The 23,751-nt window shown below is 58.3% G+C and overlaps 1 protein-coding gene across 3 annotated transcripts in view; it reads right to left on the bottom strand.

Moving 5' to 3' along the window:
• Positions 1-360: 360 nt before the first annotated feature.
• Positions 361-23,751, bottom strand: part of TRAPPC10 (trafficking protein particle complex subunit 10) — a 55,984-nt gene continuing 32,593 nt past the window's right edge. For 2 of the 3 annotated variants that reach the window (XM_075334822.1, XM_075334824.1), the window contains 12 exons: positions 22,893-23,033; positions 22,626-22,771; positions 20,359-20,873; positions 17,785-17,926; positions 17,553-17,711; positions 17,242-17,444; positions 16,145-16,245; positions 9,060-9,177; positions 5,672-5,842; positions 4,029-4,209; positions 3,327-3,518; positions 361-3,095 (listed from right to left, as the gene is read on the bottom strand). In XM_075334822.1, coding sequence (XP_075190937.1) covers positions 2,857-3,095; positions 3,327-3,518; positions 4,029-4,209; positions 5,672-5,842; positions 9,060-9,177; positions 16,145-16,245; positions 17,242-17,444; positions 17,553-17,711; positions 17,785-17,926; positions 20,359-20,873; positions 22,626-22,771; positions 22,893-23,033 — 2,308 coding nt within the window. In that variant the 3' untranslated portion in view covers positions 361-2,856. The remainder of the gene's footprint in view (positions 3,096-3,326; positions 3,519-4,028; positions 4,210-5,671; positions 5,843-9,059; positions 9,178-16,144; positions 16,246-17,241; positions 17,445-17,552; positions 17,712-17,784; positions 17,927-20,358; positions 20,874-22,625; positions 22,772-22,892; positions 23,034-23,751) is intronic. The other variant, XM_075334823.1, reaches the window with a different exon arrangement.

The following is a 23,751-nucleotide window of genomic DNA, read 5'->3' as shown; positions in this document are numbered from 1 at the left end:
CCATTTCCATCTTCTATTGCTCTCCAGGGACAATCTGAGATCAGAATCTGTACAATGTCCCATCACATCTGCACCATTGGACGATCCCAGCAGCTTGAGGCGGGAGCCTCCGGGACGTCACCAATCGCCATCATTCTCACCATTTCTTACTCTATCCGCCTCGTTGCTTGTGGTCCTTCCAGGCGTCTGTGCTGGATAGTTTTGTGCAGTGGCCGCCGCCACAAGGTGAGGACGATCTTCTGCACTCAGCCCTATAGATTTCCACACGGTGGTGAGTGGGCAGATGTGGAGCAGACTGAGGGCCGGCTCGAGGCCTCAGACCACGGGACATGGATATCAGCAGCAATGAACACAAGGCACTGTGGTAAAACACATGTATTTCTGGGGACTCAATACAAGCTTCCACCTTATCTTAGAGGTATAATATACCAAAAAATAAATAACGCTGTTACCTTAAAATCCCGTAATACAGCAACGTCTACAAGACAAGCCCCCACCACGATGGCCCCAGCAGCCACGAGAAATGAAGTGCTGTACGGACCACCGCCTGGTGGAGGCGTTTATTATAGGCTGGGACCAGCAGACTTCTCTATAGCAGCAAGGAAGATCCCAGGAAAGGATGAGTAGTGTGTAGTGCAGAGGCCGGAGCATATGAGGTCGACCTGTAACTGGCCAACGAATGGAGCAGGCCAATGTAACATGACCTACAAACATGGATCCATTCACGGCCAACGACTGGAGTGGGCCAATACAACCAGAGCTATGGCCAGGGAGCCGGCCCCAACCAACGACTGGAGCGGGCCAATGTAACATGAGCTACAAACATGGATCCAGCCACGGCCAACTGTTGGAGTGGGCCAATACAAGAAGATCTATGGCCAAAGAGCTAGCCCCAACAAACTACTACAGCAGGCCAATGTAACATGAGCTACAACACATGGACCCATCCATGACCAATGACTAGACTGGGTCAATACAACAAGATCTTTGGCCAGGGAGCCAGCCCCAACCAGGGACTGGAGCTAGCCGATGTGATATGAGCTACAAAACATGGACATGGCCAATGACAAGAGCGAGCCTATACAACCAAAGCTATGGCCAAGATCTTGGCCCCCGTCAACGACTGGAGCGGGTCAATGTAACATGAGCTACAACACCTTGATCCAGCCACGGCCAACTATTGCAGTGGGCCAATACAACAAGATCTATTGCCAAAGAGCTAGCCCCAACAAACGGCTGGTGCAGGCCAATGTAACATGAGCTACAACACATGGACCCAGCCATGACCAATGACTGGAGTGGTAAAATACAACCAGAGCTATGGCCAGGGAGCCGGCCCCAACCAACAACTGGAGTTAGTCAATGTAACAGCAGCTACAAAACATAGATCACGGCCTATGACTGGAGTGGGCGTATGCAACCAAAGCTATTGCCAAGGACCTGGCCCCGTCAACGACTGGAGCGGGCCAATGTAACATGAGCTACAGGCATGGCCAATGACTGGAGTGGGCAGATACAACAAGACCTATGTCCAAGGAACTGACATCAACTAATGACTGGAGCAGGCTTATGCAAGCAGACCTATGACCAAGGAGCCAGCTCCCACTGATTGGAGTGGGCCAATACAAACCGAGCTATGGCCAAGGACCTGACACCAAGCAACGATTGGAACGGGTTGACAAAACCAGAGCTATAGCCAAGGAGCCAGCCCCCACCAATGACTGGAGAGGGCCAATACAACCATGGCTATAGCCAAGGACCTGGCACCAACCAATGACTGGAGCAGGCAGATACAACTAGAGCTATGGCCAAGGACCTGGACCCTGCCAATGAGTGAAGCAACCAGAACTAAAGCCAAGGACTGGGCACCGGCCAACGACTGGAGCGGATAAATGCAACCAGAACTATGGCCAAAAGCCAGGCACTGGCCACAACTCGATTGGCCAGATACAACCATCGCTGTGGCCAAAGACCTGGCATAAACTACTACTAAAGCAGGTCGATGTAACATGAACTATGGCCAATAACCAGATCCTGCCAAAGACTAAAGCGGGACAATACAACCAAAGCTGCGGCCAAACAGCTGTCCCCAACCAGTGACTGGAACAAGCAGATAAAACAAGGGCTATGGCCAATGACCCAACACTGGCCAAAGATATAACATGAACTATGGTTAAGGACCTGGCCCCGGCCAATGACTGGATCGGACTGATAAAACCTGAGCTACAATAATGGACCTCACAGTGGCCAATGACTGGATTGGCCCGATGCAACATGGGTAATGGCCAAGGACCCATGACATAACATTAGGTATGGATGAGAATATGGACGTTACACTGACTAGAGGTGAAGGGTCCTGGTTCTAGGACACCTCGTCATGGGTCACCTATCAGGATTCTCAGAACATGGGGTCACACGATGATCAGGACATGAGGACAGGCTCTTGGCACTGAGCAGACACTGACGAGCTCTGAAGGATTGGGCCAGCGTACACCATCTTGATAAATGGATGGTGACTGATGCTACGTTCCATGCTGCGCTCCAGCCTCTGCACCCAGACCCCTGCCACACACCGAGGTCCTAGAGGTCACTGCTGATGAAAATGCAGCAAATAGAACATGCAATATCAGAGTGGGCTGAGCATGACCTTAGTGTGTCCCATCCCCCATATACACCCAGCATCGTCTATGGTGCCCCGCGGGCGTCCTGGCTGCAGAGTAACACAATATTGCACTATGATCATCCAGAGCTTCCAATTCATCCAGGCATCATGGAAAGTGACCCCGAGCCTCAGTCCCGGCCCACCCCCAGCTGTACATATAGAACACGCCATCGGCCTCCGCGTGGGGCGCGGTGTCATGTGACGCTGACTTCCAGCACATGGTCGTCCATACTTGGTATAACTAGGATTTGCTGCCCCGCGCTGCTGTTACTGACTTGCCCAGCGTGGAATGGCTGCAGACGCGGCATTGGAAGTCCTTTCTGTTCTGCCGTGCCACTCAGGGGGCCTGGAGATAGGGACGTGCTCTGAGATCGCCCACTAGGGGCTTCACACGGGTCCTCCATAGACACAGAGTCATTCTCGATCCAGCTGTCTGCAGAAACAGAAGATCAGACCATTAATCAAAAGCGGACAAGAGCAGGAAATCCCTGGGCAGGAGCCACGTGCAGTGTCCCAACCTTCAGAGCTGCATTCAGTAAATGCTGCGAAGTGCTGTGTTACAGCAGCGCCCGAGGAGAGGAAGCCCCAACAAGTCTCCTCGTCCAGGCCGAGCATCTACCACCGCACTGCACAGAACGATAGGATGACAGTAAGGACAACTCACCGGCATCCACCTGCTGTGAGTGCGAGTGATGGGGCAGGTACCGGAACAGCTGCACATCGGGGTAGGGCAGGTATCCAGCAAAGAGGGGCATCACCTCCATCCGAACCGTATGGCACGCACCATGCTTCACCGGCATCAGGACCACGCCAGAGCTCCTCCCGCACACCGCCCAGTTACTTCCACCGTCAACCACTGCAAAACACAAGCGTTATTAATACAGAAGCCCCAGCAAGGACCCCCGCCCCTGCAGAATGCCCAAACCCTCCAGACCCCGCCCCTGCAGAATGCCCAAAAGATGCAGACCACCAAAACAGGATCCCCAAAAGATGCAGACCCCTGCCACTGCAGAGGCATCAGAGGATGTCTCCCCCCCTCCTCATGCACCCCGCCACCCCCCGCAGGATATCCTGAAGATCCCTACACCGCCCCAACAGCAGGGACCTCAGAGGATCTCCCTACACTGCAGGACCCAAGAAAGATCCAGACCCCCTCACTGCAAGGACCTCAGAGGATTCCCTGCTATTCCCCTCAGGGGACAATCCCCTCCCCACCCTAATACAATCTTCATGCGCTCTCCCTCCACACAAACGCCTTTGTGAATCCTGATACCACTCACTGTCCTTAATACAGGACCCCCAAACAATGAACACGGCCTGAACCCATGAAGCCCCCCACTGCTGGGACCCCAGACACCATCCTTACCCTGGTAGAAGAGCTGAGTGCTGGTGTACCCCTCGCAGTCCGTCAGCGTCTCCTCCTTGTCGGACTCCACAGGGTCACACAGTCGGGTGATACAAACCTCCAGGGAACACAGGGACCCCATCTTACAGAAGTCTGCCTCTGCTTGGGGGGAGATTTCTGCACGCACAGTGTACAGGGTCTGCTGGGGAGAAGATTGAGTGTTACAGCCAGGAAGTATGTGCCCCCTCCCAGCATGGCCGCCCCAGGATCCACACACTGGGGTCTCTCAGACACTCGCTGAACAGATAGGGAAACTGGGGATGGGTCAAGGGCAGAGAGCGTGATCCCTCCTGTGGTTACAGATCTCCCAGAAGCCCACACTATATACACAACACCTGCCGCTCCGGTCCAGGACCCCACACTGTGTACACAACACCCGCCTCTCCAGGCCAGAAACCCACGCTGTGTACACAATACACGCCTCTCCGGGCCAGACCCTCACACTATGTGTGTGGTGCCCCTGAGGCTTCAGTCGCCACAGGGTACTGCATCTCCCTTAAGATGTAGTACTCATACCAGGTAAGGAGAGGTTAATCGCTGGTGTTAGACATTCACAAACAGTTCGGTACCTTCCCACTGGGGGGGATGGCCATCACGAAGCATGGGACTTTCCCGGTCACTAGGACAATCACCTGGGGGCACCACTTGGGAAAAAGGAAAGGAGCATCTTCATACATAGTCAGTTAGCCCCGGGCACAGCTTGGGATGAGAGACACACCTGAGACATTGGTCCAATCTTCTTCTACCTCCAGCTCTGGGAGCACCATAGGACCCGCGGCTTGGAGCCTACAGCTCAGCCCGGGTTCTCTACAGCTACCGGGGATTCCAGGGTCTGCGGAGAGTGCAGGAAACACCCGCCGCCTGTTCCACATTCCACCTACACCGGGATTCGAGGAACCCTGACCAGAAAGGACTCACAGTGGGAACACCGGCAGTGACCTCGAATTGCTCTTGATTGGCTAGGGCCCAGCACGGCGGTGATCGGTATCTCCCGGGCGAACTGTAACTGTGAGTAAATAAACCTGAAAACCGCAGAGACTGTGTCCACCTGTCCTTGCCAGCGCCGTCGCCCCACGCTTCGGCGCCAGCCATTACTACTCCCCTCGTCATCCTCCCCGGGACCCGCTCCACCTGTGGGGAGCAGAAACATCTTAGCTGCTACAACCGTCCGCCCCGGAGGACAGCGACAGCAGCAGCGGCGGCGGCTAATTCCCTGGCCGCGTACCGCAGATGGCGTCACGAGACAAATCATTTCCACCATCACTATCCCCCCCCCCCCACCTCCTTTTATTGTACACCTCGGGGCCATGAAACCGGGCAAGGGCCACCTGTGACATCCCCAGACCCGACATCACCAAGCCTGGTGACGAGTAAAATTAACACCTTGCCCCGTGGGTGCTACATGTGCACAACACCCGCCTCTCCGGGCCAGAACCCCACACTATATACACAACACCCTCCTCTCTGGGCCAGAACCCCACGCTATATACACAACACCCGCCTCTCTGGGCCAGAACCCCACGCTGTGTGTACACAACACCCGCCTCTCTGGGCCAGAACCCCACGCTGTGTGTACACAGCACCCACTGCTCCAGGCCACTCACATAGAAGTGCTCCAGGTGGAAGAAGTAGGTGAAGGGGTGGAGGTTGTCTGAGGACTCTGCAGGAGGCAACGGAAAGAAGCCGACCGAAAAGCTGCACGGGACAGATGAGGACAGAGCTTGGCGCCACGTCACCTCCCACACGAAGAACAGACACTGCTGACTCTGGAGATCCTGCGGGAAAAGCCACAGAGGATCAGCCACCAAGAGGGCGGTAAACGGGCGGGGGGGAGGAGAGGAAGGGGGTGGCGAGGAGAGGAAGAATAGAAGGGTCACGAAGGAGGAGAGAGCACAGCGAGAGCGCACAGCGAGAGCGCACAGCGAGAGAGCACAGCGAGAGCGAGAGAGCACAGCGAGAGCGAGAGAGCACAGCGAGAGCGAGAGCACAGCGAGAGCGAGAGAGCACAGCGAGAGCGAGAGCACAGCGAGAGCGAGAGAGCACAGCGAGAGAGCACAGCGAGAGCGAGAGCGAGCAGAGAGCGAGCAGAGCGAGAGCGAGAGAGAGCAGAGCGAGAGCGAGAGAGCAGAGCGAGAGAGAGCAGAGCGAGAGCGAGCAGAGCGAGAGCGAGAGAGCAGAGCGAGAGAGCAGAGCGAGAGAGCAGAGCGAGAGAGAGCAGAGCGAGAGCGCAGAGCGAGAGAGAGCAGAGCGAGAGCGCAGAGCGAGAGCGAGAGAGCAGAGCGAGAGAGCAGAGCGAGAGAGCAGAGCGAGAGAGCAGAGCGAGAGAGCAGAGCGAGAGCGAGAGAGCAGAGCGAGAGCGAGAGCGAGCAGAGCGAGAGCGAGCAGAGCGAGCAGAGCACAGCGAGAGCGAGAGAGCACAGCGAGAGCGAGAGAGCACAGCGAGAGCGAGAGAGCACAGCGAGAGCGAGAGAGCACAGCGAGAGCGAGAGAGCACAGCGAGAGCGAGAGAGCACAGCGAGAGCGAGAGAGCACAGCGAGAGCGAGAGAGCACAGCGAGAGCGAGAGAGCACAGCGAGAGCGAGAGAGCACAGCGAGAGCGAGAGAGCACAGCGAGAGCGAGAGAGCACAGCGAGAGCGAGAGAGCACAGCGAGAGCGAGAGAGCACAGCGAGAGCGAGAGAGCACAGCGAGAGCGAGAGAGCACAGCGAGAGCGAGAGAGCACAGCGAGAGCGAGAGAGCACAGCGAGAGCGAGAGAGCACAGCGAGAGAGCACAGCGAGAGCGAGAGAGCACAGCGAGAGAGCACAGCGAGAGAGCACAGCGAGAGCGAGAGAGCACAGCGAGAGAGCACAGCGAGAGACCACAGCGAGAGCGAGAGACCACAGCGAGAGCGAGAGACCACAGCGAGAGCGAGAGAGCACAGCGAGAGAGCGAGAGAGCACAGCGAGAGAGCACAGCGAGAGCGCGAGAGAGCACAGCGAGAGAGCACAGCGAGAGCGAGAGAGAGCAGAGCGAGAGAGAGCAGAGCGAGAGCGAGAGAGAGCAGAGCGAGAGCGAGAGAGAGCAGAGCGAGAGCGAGAGAGAGCAGAGCGAGAGCGAGAGAGAGCAGAGCGAGAGCGAGAGAGAGCAGAGCGAGAGCGAGAGCGAGCAGAGCGAGAGCGAGAGCGAGCAGAGCGAGAGCGAGAGCGAGAGAGAGCAGAGCGAGAGAGAGCGGAGCGAGAGCAGAGCGAGAGAGAGCAGAGCGAGAGAGAGCAGAGCGAGAGAGAGCAGAGCGAGAGAGAGCAGAGCGAGAGAGAGCACAGCGAGAGTGAGAGAGAGCAGAGCGAGAGCGAGAGCGAGCAGAGCGAGAGCGAGAGCGAGCAGAGCGAGAGAGAGCAGAGCGAGAGCGAGAGAGCAGAGCGAGAGCGAGAGAGCAGAGCGAGAGCGAGAGAGCAGAGCGAGAGCGAGAGAGCAGAGCGAGAGAGCAGAGCGAGAGAGCAGAGCGAGAGCGAGAGAGCAGAGCGAGAGCGAGAGAGCAGAGCGAGAGCGAGAGCGCAAAGCGAGAGCGAGAGAGCAGAGCGAGAGCGAGAGAGCAGAGCGAGAGCGAGAGAGCAGAGCGAGAGCGAGAGAGCACAGCGAGAGAGCAGAGCGAGAGCGAGAGAGCAGAGCGAGAGCGAGAGAGCAGAGCGAGAGCGAGAGAGCAGAGCGAGAGCGAGAGAGCAGAGCGAGAGCGAGAGCGCAGAGCGAGAGCGAGAGAGCAGAGCGAGAGCGAGAGAGCAGAGCGAGAGCGAGAGAGCAGAGCGAGAGAGCAGAGCGAGAGCGGCAGAGCGAGAGCGAGCAGAGCGAGAGAGCACAGCGAGAGAGCACAGCGAGAGAGCACAGCGAGAGAGCACAGCGAGAGAGCACAGCGAGAGAGCACAGCGAGAGCGAGAGAGCAGAGCGAGAGCGAGAGAGCAGAGCGAGAGCGAGAGAGCAGAGCGAGAGCGAGAGAGCAGAGCGAGAGCGAGAGAGCAGAGCGAGAGCGAGAGAGCAGAGCGAGAGCGAGAGAGCAGAGCGAGAGCGAGAGAGCAGAGCGAGAGCGAGAGAGCAGAGCGAGAGAGCACAGCGAGAGCGAGAGAGCACAGCGAGAGAGCACAGCGAGAGAGCACAGCGAGAGAGCACAGCGAGAGAGCACAGCGAGAGCGAGAGAGCACAGCGAGAGCGAGAGAGCACAGCGAGAGCGAGAGAGCACAGCGAGAGCGAGAGAGCACAGCGAGAGCGAGAGAGCACAGCGAGAGCGAGAGAGCACAGCGAGAGAGCACAGCGAGAGCGAGAGCGCAGAGCGAGAGCGCAGAGCGAGAGAGAGCAGAGCGAGAGCGAGAGAGCAGAGCGAGAGCGAGAGCGGCAGAGCGAGAGCGAGCGAGAGAGCAGAGCGAGAGAGCAGAGCGAGAGAGCAGAGCGAGAGCGAGAGAGCAGAGCGAGAGCGAGAGAGCAGAGCGAGAGCGAGAGAGCAGAGCGAGAGCGAGAGAGCAGAGCGAGAGCGAGAGAGCAGAGCGAGAGCGAGCAGAGCGAGAGAGCAGAGCGAGAGAGCAGAGCGAGAGAGCAGAGCGAGAGAGCAGAGCGAGAGCGAGAGAGCAGAGCGAGAGAGCACAGCGAGAGAGCACAGCGAGAGAGCAGAGCGAGAGCGAGAGAGCAGAGCGAGAGCGAGAGAGCAGAGCGAGAGCGAGAGAGCAGAGCGAGAGCGAGAGAGCAGAGCGAGAGCGAGAGAGCAGAGCGAGAGCGAGAGAGCAGAGCGAGAGCGAGAGAGCAGAGCGAGAGCGAGAGAGCAGAGCGAGAGCGAGAGAGCAGAGCGAGAGAGCAGAGCGAGAGCGAGAGAGCAGAGCGAGAGCGAGAGAGCAGAGCGAGAGCAAGAGAGCACAGCGAGAGCAAGAGAGCACAGCGAGAGCAAGAGAGCACAGCGAGAGCAAGAGAGCACAGCGAGAGCAAGAGAGCACAGTGAGAGCAAGGGTAAACAGAAAACATGCTGAGAACGCACCTGTCTCTCCACTGTGTGGAGCGGGTGGAACTGCAGGTCTTGGGTGGAGCGGAGGCAACTATCAGACAACTGGAAATTAAAGTCACACGTGTTTTCCAGACAGACCTGGATGTACTTCCTGTGAAGAGAAAGAAGGGAATTTTGTTACTTACCGTAAATTCCTTTTCTTCTAGCTCTTATTGGGAGACCCAGACGATTGGGGTATAGCTACTGCCCTCTGGAGGCCACACAAAGCACTACATTAAAAGTGCAAGGCCCCTCCCCCTCTGGCTATACCCCCCCCGTGGTATCACGGGTTCTCCAGTTTTAGTGCCAAAGCAAGAAGGAGGAAGCCAATAACTGGTTTAAACAAATTAACTCCGAATAACATCGGAGAACTGAAAAACCGTTCAACATGAACAACATGTGTACCCGCAAACAACAAAAAAACATCCCGAAGGACAACAGGGCGGGTGCTGGGTCTCCCAATAAGAGCTAGAAGAAAAGGAATTTACGGTAAGTAACAAAATTCCCTTCTTCTTCAGCGCTCTATTGGGAGACCCAGACGATTGGGACGTCCAAAAGCTGTCCCTGGGTGGGTAAATAAATACCTCATGTTAGAGCTGCAAAACAGCCCTCCCCTACGGGGGTGTCACTGCCGCCTGCAGGACTCTTCTACCTAAGCTGGCATCCGCCGAAGCATAGGTATGCACCTGATAATGCTTGGTGAAAGTGTGCAGACTGGACCAGGTAGCTGCCTGGCACACCTGTTGAGCCGAAGCCTGGTGGCGTAATGCCCAGGACGCACCCACGGCTCTGGTGGAGTGGGCTTTTAGCCCTGAAGGAACCGGAAGCCCCGCAGAACGGTAGGCCTCTAGAATTGGTTCTTTGATCCATCGAGCCAGGGTGGCTTTAGAAGCCTGCAACCCCTTGCGCGGACCAGCGACAAGGACGAAAAGTGCATCGGCACGGCGTATGGGCGCCGTGCGGGAAATGTAGATTCTGAGTGCTCTCACCAGATCTAGCAAACGTAAGGCCTTTTCATACCGGTGAACCGGATGAGGGCAAAAAGAAGGCAAGGAAATATCCTGATTAAGATGAAAAGAGGATACGACCTTAGGAAGAAACTCCGGAATGGGGCGCAGCACAACCTTGTCCTGGTGGAACACCAGGAAGGGAGCCTTAGATGACAGAGCTGCCAGCTCAGACACTCGCCGAAGCGATGTGATCGCAACAAGAAACGCCACTTTCTGCGACAGCCGAGAAAAGGAAACTTCCTTCAGAGGCTCGAAGGGCGGCTTCTGGAGAGCAACTAGTACCCTGTTCAGATCCCATGGATCTAACGGTCGCTTGTACGGGGGCACAATATGACAGACCCCCTGCAGGAACGTGCGCACCTTAGGAAGACGTGCTAGACGCTTCTGAAAAACACGGATAGTGCCGAAACTTGCCCTTTAAGGGAGCTGAGCGACAAGCCCTTTTCTAACCCCGATTGCAGAAAGGAAAGAAACTTGGGCAATGCAAATGGCCAGGGAGACACTCCCTGAGCAGAGCACCAGGACAAGAAAATCTTCCACGTTCTGTGGTAGATCTTAGCCGAATTCGACTTTCTAGCTTGTCTCATTGTGGCAACGACCTCCTGAGATAATCCAGCAGATGCTAGGATCCAGGACTCAATGGCCACACAGTCAGGTTCAGGGCCGCAGAATTCTGATGGAAAAACGGCCCTTGGGACAGTAAGTCTGGTCGGTCTGGCAGTGACCACGGTCGACCGATCGTGAGATGCCACAGATCCGGATACCACGACCTCCTCGGCCAGTCTGGAGCGACGAGTATGACGCGGCTGCACTCGGATCTGATCTTGCGTAGCACTCTGGGCAAGAGCGCCAGAGGCGGAAACACGTATGGGAGCTGAAACTGCGACCAATCTTGAACCAAGGCGTCTGCCGCCAGAGCTCTTTGATCGCGCGACCTCGCCATGAATGCCGGGACCTTGTTGTTGTGCCGAGACGCCATTAGATCGACGTCCGGCACTCCCCAGCGGCGACAGATTTCCTGAAACACGTCCGGGTGAAGGGACCATTCCCCTGCGTCCATGCCCTGGCGACTGAGGAAGTCTGCTTCCCAGTTTTCTACGCCTGGAATGTGAACCGCGGATATGGTGGATGCTCTGTCCTCCACCCACATTAGAATGCGCCGGACTTCTTGGAAGGCTTGCCGACTGCGCGTCCCTCCTTGGTGGTTGATGTATGCCACCGCTGTGGAGTTGTCCGATTGGATTCGGATCTGCTTTCCTTCCAGCCACTGTTGGAAGGCCAGTAGAGCAAGATACACTGCTCTGATCTCCAGAACATTGATCTGAAGGGTGGACTCCTGCGGAGTCCACGTCCCCTGAGCCCTGTGGTGGAGAAATACTGCTCCCCACCCTGACAGACTCGCATCTGTCGTGACTACTGCCCAGGATGGGGGCAGGAAGGATCTTCCCTGAGACAATGAGGTGGGAAGGAGCCACCATTGTAGAGAGTCTTTGGCCGTCTGGGAAAGCGAGACTTTCCTGTCCAGGGACGTTGACTTCCCGTCCCATTGGCGGAGAATGTCCCATTGAAGTGGGCGCAGATGAAACTGCGCAAAGGGAACTGCTTCCATGGCTGCCACCATCTTCCCTAGGAAATGCATGAGGCGCCGCAAGGGATGCAACTGGCCCTGCAGAAGAGATTGCACCCCTGTCTGTAGTGACCGCTGCTTGTCCAGCGGAAGCTTCACTATCGCTGCTAGAGTATGAAACTCCATGCCAAGATACGTTAGTGACTGAGTCGGTGATAGGATCGACTTTGGAAAGTTGATGATCCATCCGAAAGACTGTAGAGTCTCCAGCGTAGCATTCAGGCTGTGCTGACATGCCTCCTGAGAGGGAGCTTTGACCAATAAGTCGTCTAGGTAAGGGATCACCGAGTGTCCCTGAGAATGCAAAACTGCTACCACCGCCGCCATGACCTTGGTGAAGACCCGTGGGGCTGTCGCCAGACCAAATGGAAGAGCTACGAACTGAAAATGGTCGTCTCCTATCACAAAACGTAGAAAACGTTGATGTTCTGTAGCAATTGGCACGTGGAGATAAGCATCTTTGATGTCTATTGAGGCAAGGAAGTCTCCTCTGGACATTGAGGCAATGACAGAGCGGAGGGTTTCCATCCGGAACCTCCTGGCGTGCACATGTTTGTTGAGCCGTTTTAGGTCCAGAACAGGACGGAACGAGCCGTCCTTTTTTGGAACCACAAAGAGATTGGAGTAAAATCCTTGCCCTTGTTCCTGAGGAGGGACTGGGATAATCACTCCTTCCGCTCTTAGGGAGCCCACCGCCTGCAGCAGAGCATCTGCTCGGTCTGGACGTGGGGAGGTTCTGTAGAACCGAGCTGGAGGACGAGAATTGAACTCGATTCTGTACCCGCGAGACAAAATGTCCGTCACCCACCGGTCTTTGACCTGTGACATCCAAATGCCGGAAAAGCGGGAGAGCCTGCCCCCGACCGGCGATGCGGAGGGGGGGGGGCTGGAAGTCATGAGGTAGCCGCTTTGGAAGCGGTACCTCCATTTGCTTTCTTGGGGCGTGTGTGAGTCCGCCACGAATCTGAGTTTCTTTGCGTCCTCTGAGTCCCTTTGGACGAGGTAAACGGTGTCTTGCCCGAACCTCGAAAGGACTGAAACCTCTGCTGCCACTTTTTCTGCTGAGGTTTGGATGTTCTGGGTTGTGGTAAAGAGGAGTCTTTACCCTTGGACTGCTTAATGATGTCAGCCAATGGCTCGCCAAACAGTCTATCTCTAGACAAAGGCAAACTGGTTAAACATTTTTTGGAACCAGCATCTGCTTTCCAGTCCTTTAACCACAAGGCTCTGCGCAAAACTACCGAATTGGCGGACGCCATTGAGGTGCGACTGGTAGATTCTAGGACCGCATTGATAGCGTAAGACGCAAACGCCGACATCTGCGTGGTAAGGTGCGCCACTTGCGGCACTGCTGGATGCATGATAGCATCCACTTTTGCTAAGCCAGCTGAAATAGCCTGGAGTGCCCATACGGCTGCGAATGCCGGAGCAAACGACGCGCCGATAGCTTCATAGACAGATTTTAACCAAAGGTCCATCTGTCTGTCATTGGCATCTTTAAGTGAAGCGCCATCCTCCACTGCAACTATGGATCTAGCTGCAAGTTTGGAAATCGGGGGGTCTACCTTTGGACACTGTGTCCAGCGCTTGACCACCTCAGGGGGGAAAGGGAAACGCGTATCTTTAGATCGTTTAGAGAAACGCCTTTCTGGGTGAGCGTCGTGCTTCTGGATTGATTCTCTGAAGTCAGAGTGATCTAACAAAGCACTCAATTTACGCTTGGGATAAAGGAAACGAAACTTCTCCTGCTCCGCAGCCGCCTCTTCTGCTGAAGGGGCTGGGGGAGAAATATCCAACAGCCTATTGATGGCTGAGATAAGGTCGTTTACCATGGCATCCCCATCCGGGGTATCCAGGTTGAGAGGGGTTCCAGGAGTGGATTCCTGATCACTCTCATCCGACACATCACAGGGAGACTGATGGCGCTGAGACCCTGAGCAGTGTGAAGACGTCGAGGGTCTTTCCCAGCGAGCTCGCTTAGGGTGGCTGGGGCCATCATCTGAGTCATAATCCTCGGCCTGTGAAGCCGGGGACCCCCCTGTGGGCTGGATACATTCCAAGTAAGGGGGACCTGAGGACAGAGGCCTCTCCGTGCCCAGAGACTGAGCCCCATGCATAGATTGCAAGGTTTCAAGGATTTTTGCCATAGATACAGACATATTATCTGCAAAAACTGCAAAGTCCGTCCCTGTCACCGGGGCAGAACTTACAAGCGTCTCAGCCTGGGTCACTACCTCTCCTGACTCCGGCTGGCGAAGCAGCACCGGGTCGGAGCATTGCACACAATGGGGGTCATCGGAGCCTGCTGGTAGATTAGCCCCACATGCAGCACACGCAGTATACACAGCCCTAGCCTTGGCAGCCTTGCGTTTTGAGGATGACATGTTGCTGCTTCCACAGAGCGATCTGGGATATGCAGCCAGAAGCGCACCTCACAGTGCAAGAAATACAATATCTATATATATGTACCCAGTACACTGACACACAGTGAGGCACTAGAGGGACCAGCACAGAAAAATCGCTTACCGCCCGCTTAAAAAGCGGGTGTGTGGTCGCCAGATAGCCCCTAGTCCAGGTCTCCCAGAGCCTTGCGTCCTTCCTCCAGCCAGGCATGCATGTAATGGCTGCCGGCGTCTCGAGAGAGGAAGGGGGGCGGGCCCTGGGCGTTCCTGGCCAAGAGCGGGAAGCCTGCTTCCCTCTGTGCCAAGTGAGAGGGCTGGAGCATGTAAATCAGGCTCCAGCCCTCGTCGCTGCTAACGAACAGCGTCTCTCCCCTACCCTGAATGACAGGGTGGGGGCGGGAACGAAACGGAGCTGCCGGCGTCCTAGGCCCAAAAAGCCGGGGACTCAATTTATAACCGCCGCCGCCGTAAAAGCGCGGACGGCGGATCCCCGGCGCACCACAAGTCACAGCAGCGCCGCCCGGTCCAGAGGGGGTCGGCGCTGCGTTCCCAAACACAAACAATCCCCCAGTAATCTGTAGGGACACCAACTCCACGTTGCGGTCCCCGGCGCACTACAACACCCAGCCAGCCCGGAGTGTGTCTGTGCCTGCCGGGGACACAGAGTACCTGTATGATGCAGGGCCTGTCCCTGATCGTACTCCTGCTCCGTCTCCATCAGGTTCTAATGGGTCTGTGGATGGAGCCCGGCGTCAGAGCTGAGAGGCCGGCAGGATCCCACTTCCACAGAGCCCCCAAGGGGATGTGGAAGGAAAACAGCATGTCAGGCTCCAGCCCTGTACCAGCAATAGGTACCTCAACCTTACAACACCATCCAGGGGTGAGAAGGGAGCATGCTGGGGACACTATATGTGTCCTCTTTTCTTCCATCCGAACTAGTCAGCAGCTACTGCTGACTAAAATCTGTGGAGCTATGCATGGAATGTCTGACCTCCTTCGCACACAAAGCTAAAACTGGAGAACCCGTGATACCACGGGGGGGGTATAGCCAGAGGGGGAGGGGCCTTGCACTTTTAATGTAGTGCTTTGTGTGGCCTCCAGAGGGCAGTAGCTATACCCCAATCGTCTGGGTCTCCCAATAGAGCGCTGAAGAAATAAGAATGTAATAGAGGAGATGTCACCTCCCCCCGTATAATAACAGGTAATAACACTGTGCAGCAAAGAAGCGCAATAGGATCTTACCCGGTAGGGAATTAGACAAAACATTAGGCGCACTCACCTATTGTGGTTGCGATAGTCACAACCCCCTTAAAGCCGTGTAGAGATGGTAACAGCCGCAGCCTCGAAGTGTTGGACGCAGAAATCAGTAGAAGGGGAATATGGGTATACGCCGCGTTATCACCCCAGAATCCGTAATTAATGTAATTCCTTTATTATTCGTACAGGTGGACGCGTTTCAGAGACATCTGTCTCCTTCATCCGGACATCAAAGGAACATCAGGGCATCAAAGGAACAGTAACTGTTCCTTTGATGTCTCGATGAAGGAGACGGATCTGTCTGAAATGCGTCGACCTGTATGAATAATAAAGGAATCACATTAATTACAGATTCCGTGGTGACAGCGCGGCGTGTACCCATATTCCCCTTCTACTGATTTCCCCGTATATCACACAAAGGAGCCGTCACACCCCCATATAATAACACACAGAGGAGCCGTCACCACCTCCCCCATATAACAACACAGAGGAGCCGTCACACCCCCGCCCCCGGTATAATAACACACAGAGGAGCCGTCACCACCTCCCCCATATAACAACACAGAGGAGCAGTCACACCCCCGTATAATAACACACAGAGGAGCCATTACCCCCTCCCCCATATAACACACAGAGGAGCCATCACACCCCCATATAACAACACACAGAGGAGCCATTACCCCCTCCCCCATATAACACACAGAGGAGCCATCACACCCCCATATAACAACACACAGAGGAGCCGTCACCCCCCAATATAATAACATACAGAGGAGCCATCACCTGGTGCCGGAGGACAGCAGCGTGTGCTGAGCTTTCAGAGGAAGGTGGAAGGTCAGGCTGATAACAGTGGAATATATGGTCCAGGGGCAGTCCACCGAAACCTGAGAAGAGAAATTGCTATAGAGCGAAAATGCCGTGCACATGCCTGGACGAGGCCCCCCAGTCACATCCGCCTTCCCCCAGTAAAGGGTGCTTTCCCCCCTCCTCCCGCTCCCCCTGAGGAGGACGACGCTGTCCCCGCCTTCTCCTCCCGCTCCCTCAGGAGGAGGACAACGCTGTCGCCAACCCCTCCTCCCGCTCCCTCAGGAGGAGGATGACGCTGTCCCCAACCCCTCCTCCCGCTCCCTCAGGAGGAGGATGACGCTGTCCCCAACCCCTCCTCCCGCTCCCCCGGAGGAGACCGACGCTGTCCCCAACCCCTCCTCCCGCTCCCCCAGAGGAGACCGACGCTGTCCCCAACCCCTCCTCCCGCTCCCCCAGAGGAGGACGACGCTGTCGCCAACCCCTCCTCCCGCTCCCACAGAGGAGACCGACGCTGTCCCCAACCCCTCCTCCCGCTCCCCCAAAAGACTACGCTTTCCCCCCTCCTCCCGCTCCCTCAGGAGGAAGACGCTGTCCCCAACCCCTCCTCCCGCTCCCTCAGAGGAGGACGACGCTGTCCCCAACCCCTCCTCCCGCTCCCTCAGAGGAGGACGACGCTGTCCCCAACCCCTCCTCCCGCTGCCCCAAAAGACTACGCTTTCCCCCTCCTCCCGCTTCCCCAGAGGAGGACGACGCTGTCGCCAACCCCTCCTCCCGCTCCTACAGAGGAGACCGACGCTGTCCCCAACCCCTCCTCCCGCTCCCCCAAAAGACTACGCTTTCCACCCTCCTCCCGCTCCCTCAGGAGGACGACGACGCTGTCCCCAACCCCTCCTCCCGCTCCCTCAGAGGAGGACGACGCTGTCCCCAACCCCTCCTCCCGCTCCCTCAGAGGAGGACGACGCTGTCCCCAACCTCTCCTCCCGCTCCCTCAAAAGACTACGCTTTCCCCCTCCTCCCGCTTCCTCAGAGGAGGAAGAGCACACCCAGCCATTGCTGCAGTGAAGGATCCGCACCCGCTGCTCTAGGATCCCGCTGCTGTTGTGTGGCTCCTTCCCTTTGCGAGGAATCTCTCCGTTCATTAGCCGTCCAGCCTCGGGGAGGAGACAGACCACATCCAGCTCAAACTCCATGACGTGGTACGGCGGGGCCAGAGGCAGGCAGATGCTGGTCACTTTATCAGACCGCTGTACACCGAGGGCACCGACCGACACTTCCCCTGTAACAAGAGACAGCAGCTGCCAGGAACAGTACCTGAGGAAGGCCAGAGCAGCTGTGCAGCCGGGGATGGCACCCGCGGGGGTAGAAGGGCAGTGGCTGCACTCACCGTGGCTGTTCTGGTAGATTGAGGCGGTGGCGCCCTCCCCCGGGATGATGGGCATGGTATCGGCATTACTCAGCTGGAGGGCGTCTCCTCGCTTCACCCAATAATGTCCAGTTGTTACCGTAAACTTCAACTTCTGAGGGACTCCAGCCAGAAGACAATCTGTGCGACAGAGGAGAGGATGGGAGCGCTGCTCCTGCCGGAGGACGCCGGCGTCTGCAGCCATCATACTCACCACTCAGCGGCTCCACCTTCAGCTGCGGCTCCTGAGAGTAAACATCGTACTGCACTATGGGGTAGACGTGGGGGAGCAGCAGCCGCACCGCGCCAAAGGAGGCCGCCAGCTGCCGCAGGGTGTATGTGCCCGGCTCCTGGGCCTAAATGTGGAGACACAGACATCCGGAGTGAGGACACAGAGGCAAGCATGGCCGCCAGCGGAGGGTGGGGGTACAGAGCATGGCCGCCAGCGGAGGGTGGGGGTACAGAGCACGGCCACCAAGCGGAGGGCAGTACAGGACATACGGGGCACGGCCACCAAGCGGAGGGCAGTACAGGACATACGGGGCACGGCCACCAGCAGAGGGCAGTACAGGACATACGGGGCACGGCCACCAGCAGAGGGCAGTACAGGACATACGGGGCACGGCCACCAGCGGAGGGCAGTACAGGACATACGGGGCACGGCCACCAGCGGAGGGCGGTACAGGACATACGGGGCACGGCCACCAGCGGAGGGCAGTACAGGACATACGGGGCACGGCCACCAGCGGAGGGCAGTACAGGACATACGGGGCACGGCCACCAGCGGAGGGCAGTACAGGACATACGGGGCACGGCCACCAGCAGAGGGCGGTACAGGACATACGGGGCACGGCCACCAGCAGAGGGCGGTACAGGACATACGGGGCACGGCCACCAGCGGAGGGCAGTACAGGACATACGGGGCACGGCCACCAGCGGAGGGCAGTACAGGACATACGGGGCACGGCCACCAGCGGAGGGCAGTACAGGACATACGGGGCACGGCCACCAGCGGAGGGCAGTACAGGACATACGGGGCACGGCCACCAGCGGAGGGCAGTACAGGACATACGGGGCACGGCCACCAGCAGAGGACAGTACAGGACATACGGGGCACGGCCACCAGCGGAGGGCGGTACAGGACATACGGGGCACGGCCACCAGCGGAGGGCAGTACAGGACATACGGGGCACGGCCACCAGCAGAGGGCAGTACAGGACATACGGGGCACGGCCACCAGCAGAGGGCGGTACAGGACATGCGGGGCACGGCCACCAGCAGAGGGCAGTACAGGACATGCGGGGCACGGCCACCAGCGGAGGGCAGTACAGGACATACGGGGCACGGCCACCAGCAGAGGGCAGTACAGGACATACGGGGCACAGCCACCAGCAGAGGGCAGTACAGGACATACGGGGCACAGCCACCAGCAGAGGGCAGTACAGGACATACGGGGCACAGCCACCAGCAGAGGGCGGTACAGGACATACGGGGCACAGCCACCAGCAGAGGGCAGTACAGGACATACGGGGCACGGCCACCAGCAGAGGGCGGTACAGGACATACGGGGCACAGCCACCAGCAGAGGGCGGTACAGGACATACGGGGCACAGCCACCAGCGGAGGGCAGTACAGGACATACGGGGCACGGCCACCAGCAGAGGGCAGTACAGGACATACGGGGCACGGCCACCAGCGGAGGGCAGTACAGGACATACGGGGCACGGCCACCAGCGGAGGGCAGTACAGGACATACGGGGCACGGCCACCAGCAGAGGGCAGTACAGGACATACGGGGCACGGCCACCAGCGGAGGGCAGTACAGGACATACGGGGCACAGCCACCAGCGGAGGGCAGTACAGGACATACGGGGCACAGCCACCAGCGGAGGGCAGTACAGGACATACGGGGCACGGCCACCAGCAGAGGGCAGTACAGGACATACGGGGCACGGCCACCAGCGGAGGGCGGTACAGGACATACGGGGCACGGCCACCAGCAGAGGGCAGTACAGGACATACGGGGCACGGCCACCAGCAGAGGGCAGTACAGAACATACGGGGCACGGCCACCAGCAGAGGGCGGTACAGGACATACGGGGCACAGCCACCAGCAGAGGGCAGTACAGGACATACGGGGCACGGCCACCAGCGGAGGGCAGTACAGGACATACGGGGCACGGCCACCAGCAGAGGGCAGTACAGGACATACGGGGCACGGCCACCAGCAGAGGGCAGTACAGGACATACGGGGCACGGCCACCAGCAGAGGGCAGTACAGGACATACGGGGCACGGCCACCAGCAGAGGGCAGTACAGGACATACGGGGCAAGGCCACCAGCAGAGGGCAGTACAGGACATACGGGGCACGGCCACCAGCAGAGGGCAGTACAGGACATACGGGGCAAGGCCACCAGCAGAGGGCAGTACAGGACATACGGGGCACGGCCACCAGCAGAGGGCAGTACAGGACATACGGGGCAAGGCCACCAGCAGAGGGCAGTACAGGACATTCAGGGCACGGCCACCAGCGGAGGGCGGTACAGGACATACGGGGCACGGCCACCAGCGGAGGGCAGAAAGTACAGGACATACGGGGCACGGCCACCAGCGGAGGGCAGAAAGTACAGGACATACGGGGCACGGCCACCAGCGGAGGGCGGTACAGGACATACGGGGCACGGCCACCAGCGGAGGGCAGAAAGTACAGGATGTCCAATGAACAACTGCCAGGTTAGGGCAGGGATCCGTCCTCTTTTTGGCGGCCTGCCTGCACCGGTGCAGTACCTGGGTGTGGAAGGTGACATGGTTGAGCCCCGGCTGCAGGAGCACGTTGCGGCAGCTCAGGTTGTGGGCGCCATCGTCCAGGCTGAGGCCGGATAGTCTGTCCAGGGGGGATGAGGAGCCGGGGTCCTGCGGCCGCAGTATCATGTGCACGTTCCTGCAGATCACGCCTGTGCTGACCAGGCCGCTCTCGGACGGACTCTTCTCCTGCATCTCTGACAGCTCCAGGACGGCCGGAGGGGATCGGACCCCAAGTGTGCTCTCAGGCGGAAAGTGCACAGTGCCCCCTGCGGGTTTGTGGCGGGTCAGCCACTCGACGGTTTTGCGGTAGCTGTTCTTGTCCTGACTGTAATGGAAATATCCTGAGAGATGCTGCAGGTGAAACGGCTCCGGCATCATGGAGAGGAGCGTCAGCTCTATGGACAAGGACCCCCCGACATGGACAACCGCATTGGGGGGATCAAAGCGGAGAGAAGTCAGCTGAGCGAACGAGCAGAACGGGAGGCTGATTGTGTCACCTGCGGAGAGTGGGAGAGGGGCATGAGCAGGCAGAAAAACCCACCGCCGCCGTGCGACCTTCCCCTGCCTGGACCTGCTGCAGACGCCGTGCGACCTTCCCCTGCCTGGACCTGCTGCAGACGCCGTGCGACCTTCCCCTGCCTGGACCTGCTGCAGACGCCGTGCGACCTTCCCCTGCCTGGACCTGCTGCAGACGCCGTGCGACCTTCCCCTGCCTGGACCTGCTGCAGACGCCGTGCGACCTTCCCCTGCCTGGACCTGCTGCCGACGCCGTGCGACCTTCCCCTGCCTGGACCTGCTGCCGACGCCGTGCGACCTTCCCCTGCCTGGACCTGCTGCCGACGCCGTGCGACCTTCCCCTGCCTGGACCTGCTGCCGACGCCGTGCGACCTTCCCCTGCCTGGACCTGCTGCCGACGCCGTGCGACCTTCCCCTGCCTGGACCTGCTGCAGACGCCGTGCGACCTTCCCCTGCCTGGACCTGCTGCCGCCGCCGTGCGACCTTCCCCTGCCTGGACCTGCTGCCGCCGCCGTGCGACCTTACCCTGCCTGGACCTGCTGCTGACGCCGTGCGACCTTCCCCTGCCTGGACCTGCTGCTGACGCCGTGCGACCTTCCCCTGCCTGGACCTGCTGCTGACGCCGTGCGACCTTCCCCTGCCTGGACCTGCTGCTGACGCCGTGCGACCTTCCCCTGCCTGGACCTGCTGCTGACGCCGTGCGACCTTCCCCTGCCTGGACCTGCTGCTGACGCCGTGCGACCTTCCCCTGCCTGGACCTGCTGCTGACGCCGTGCGACCTTCCGCTGCCTGGACCTGCTGCTGACGTCGTGCGACCTTCCGCTGCCTGGACCTGCTGCTGACGTCGTGCGACCTTCCGCTGCCTGGACCTGCTGCTGACGTCGTGCGACCTTCCGCTGCCTGGACCTGCTGCTGACGTCGTGCGACCTTCCGCTGCCTGGACCTGCTGCTGACGCCGTGCGACCTTCCCCTGCCTGGACCTGCTGCTGACGCCGTGCGACCTTCCGCTGCCTGGACCTGCTGCTGACGCCGTGCGACCTTCCCCTGCCTGGACCTGCTGCTGACGCCGTGCGACCTTCCCCTGCCTGGACCTGCTGCTGACGCCGTGCGACCTTACTCTGCCTGGACTTGCTGCTGACGTCGTGCGACCTTCCGCTGCCTGGACCTGCTGCTGACGTTGTGCGACCTTCCGCTGCCTGGACCTGCTGCTGACGTTGTGCGACCTTCTCCTGCCTGGACCTGCTGCTGACGCCGTGCGACCTTCTCCTGCCTGGACCTGCTGCTGACGCCGTGCGACCTTCTCCTGCCTGGACCTGCTGCTGACGCCGTGCGACCTTCTCCTGCCTGGACCTGCTGCTGACGCCGTGCGACCTTCTCCTGCCTGGACCTGCTGCTGACGCCGTGCGACCTTCTCCTGCCTGGACCTGCTGCTGACGCCGTGCGACCTTCTCCTGCCTGGACCTGCTGCTGACGCCGTGCGACCTTACCCTGCCTGGACCTGCTGCTGACGTCGTGCGACCTTACCCTGCCTGGACCTGCTGGTGACGTCGTGCGACCTTACCCTGCCTGGACCTGCTGCTGACGCCGTGCAGCCTTACCCTGCCTGGACCTACTGCCAACATAGTGAGACCTTCTCCTGCCTGGACCGGCTGCCAACATAGTGAGACCTTCTCCTGCTTGAGCCAGCTGCCAACGCCATGTGACTTTCTCCTGCTGACGCCATGTGACCTTACCCTGCTTGAAGCCTCCTGTATCCTCCATGCCTGCACCGCCACCATCAACTTGTGAGGAGAGGCTGAGAATTTCGTGGCCGTACGTCACGCGCTCATCCTGGGGAAGGTTGTGGTCAGTAGCCAGGAGGCTGCAGGTCTTCAGGTATCTAGGAGTGTTAAGAAAAAAAATGCGGGACGAAAGGAGGGGGCGTGGCAGAACTAAAGGAAGGGGGCGGGGCAGAACCGAAAGAAGGGGGCGTGGGAAATAAATCAAACCAGAAAAGATACGGCTCAGTCTGCCCGAGCTGCTTCTGACATTCTGCCAGCTGCTTCTGGGTGTGGGTGAGGGGTAGGGCCCATCCCTCGACCTGGTACATGCGGAGCGCCCCTTGTAGGTAAGGCTCAGCCTTCTGCGGCAAGGACTTCTTCCTGAAAACAGAAAATAAAGAGCAAATTGTCACAGCCCAAAAAAGGAGGAGACATTTCTAACCCTGAAGTTACATCCCCCCGGATATCCCCCCGGGAAAACCAGAGAACGACAGAGCAGCGGCTGGAGGTGCACGCCAAATGGGGCGCAAACCTTGTTAATTGACTGTAGCCAAATTAAGAGTTAAATATCTGCAGCAAAATATCCGCCCCGACCAAAGGAGGAACAAGACCGCTTTATGTAGGGAACTTCAGAGCCTCATAGCAACATCTCATGGATTCCTTCCAAGGGTGCACACTCTTTACTATTGGTCAAGCTGCAGAGATTGTATATATTACACACACACACACACACACACACACACACACACACACACACACACACACACACACACACACACACACACACACACACACACACACACACACACACACACACACACACACACACACACACACACACACACACACACCATCACTGTCTAAGAAGCTGAATCATCAGAAATCACAGAAAAGGCCCAGAATGGCTCATGATGTGCAGATATGGGTGCGGTACACAGTGCAAGCGCCATTTTCACTACTGTTATTTTGGATATCTTCATAGGGCAAAAAGAGAGTAAGGGGTGGGGAAAGGACAAAGAGGAAGGGAGGGGAAAGGGCAAAGAGAGGATAGGAGGGGTGTTATGATTCAGGGACAGAGGAGCATCAAAAAAAAAAAAAA

This window comes from Anomaloglossus baeobatrachus, chromosome 2, assembly GCF_048569485.1.
Source record: "Anomaloglossus baeobatrachus isolate aAnoBae1 chromosome 2, aAnoBae1.hap1, whole genome shotgun sequence".
Lineage (NCBI taxonomy): Eukaryota > Metazoa > Chordata > Amphibia > Anura > Aromobatidae > Anomaloglossus > Anomaloglossus baeobatrachus.
This window is presented reverse-complemented; position numbering and strand designations above follow the sequence as displayed.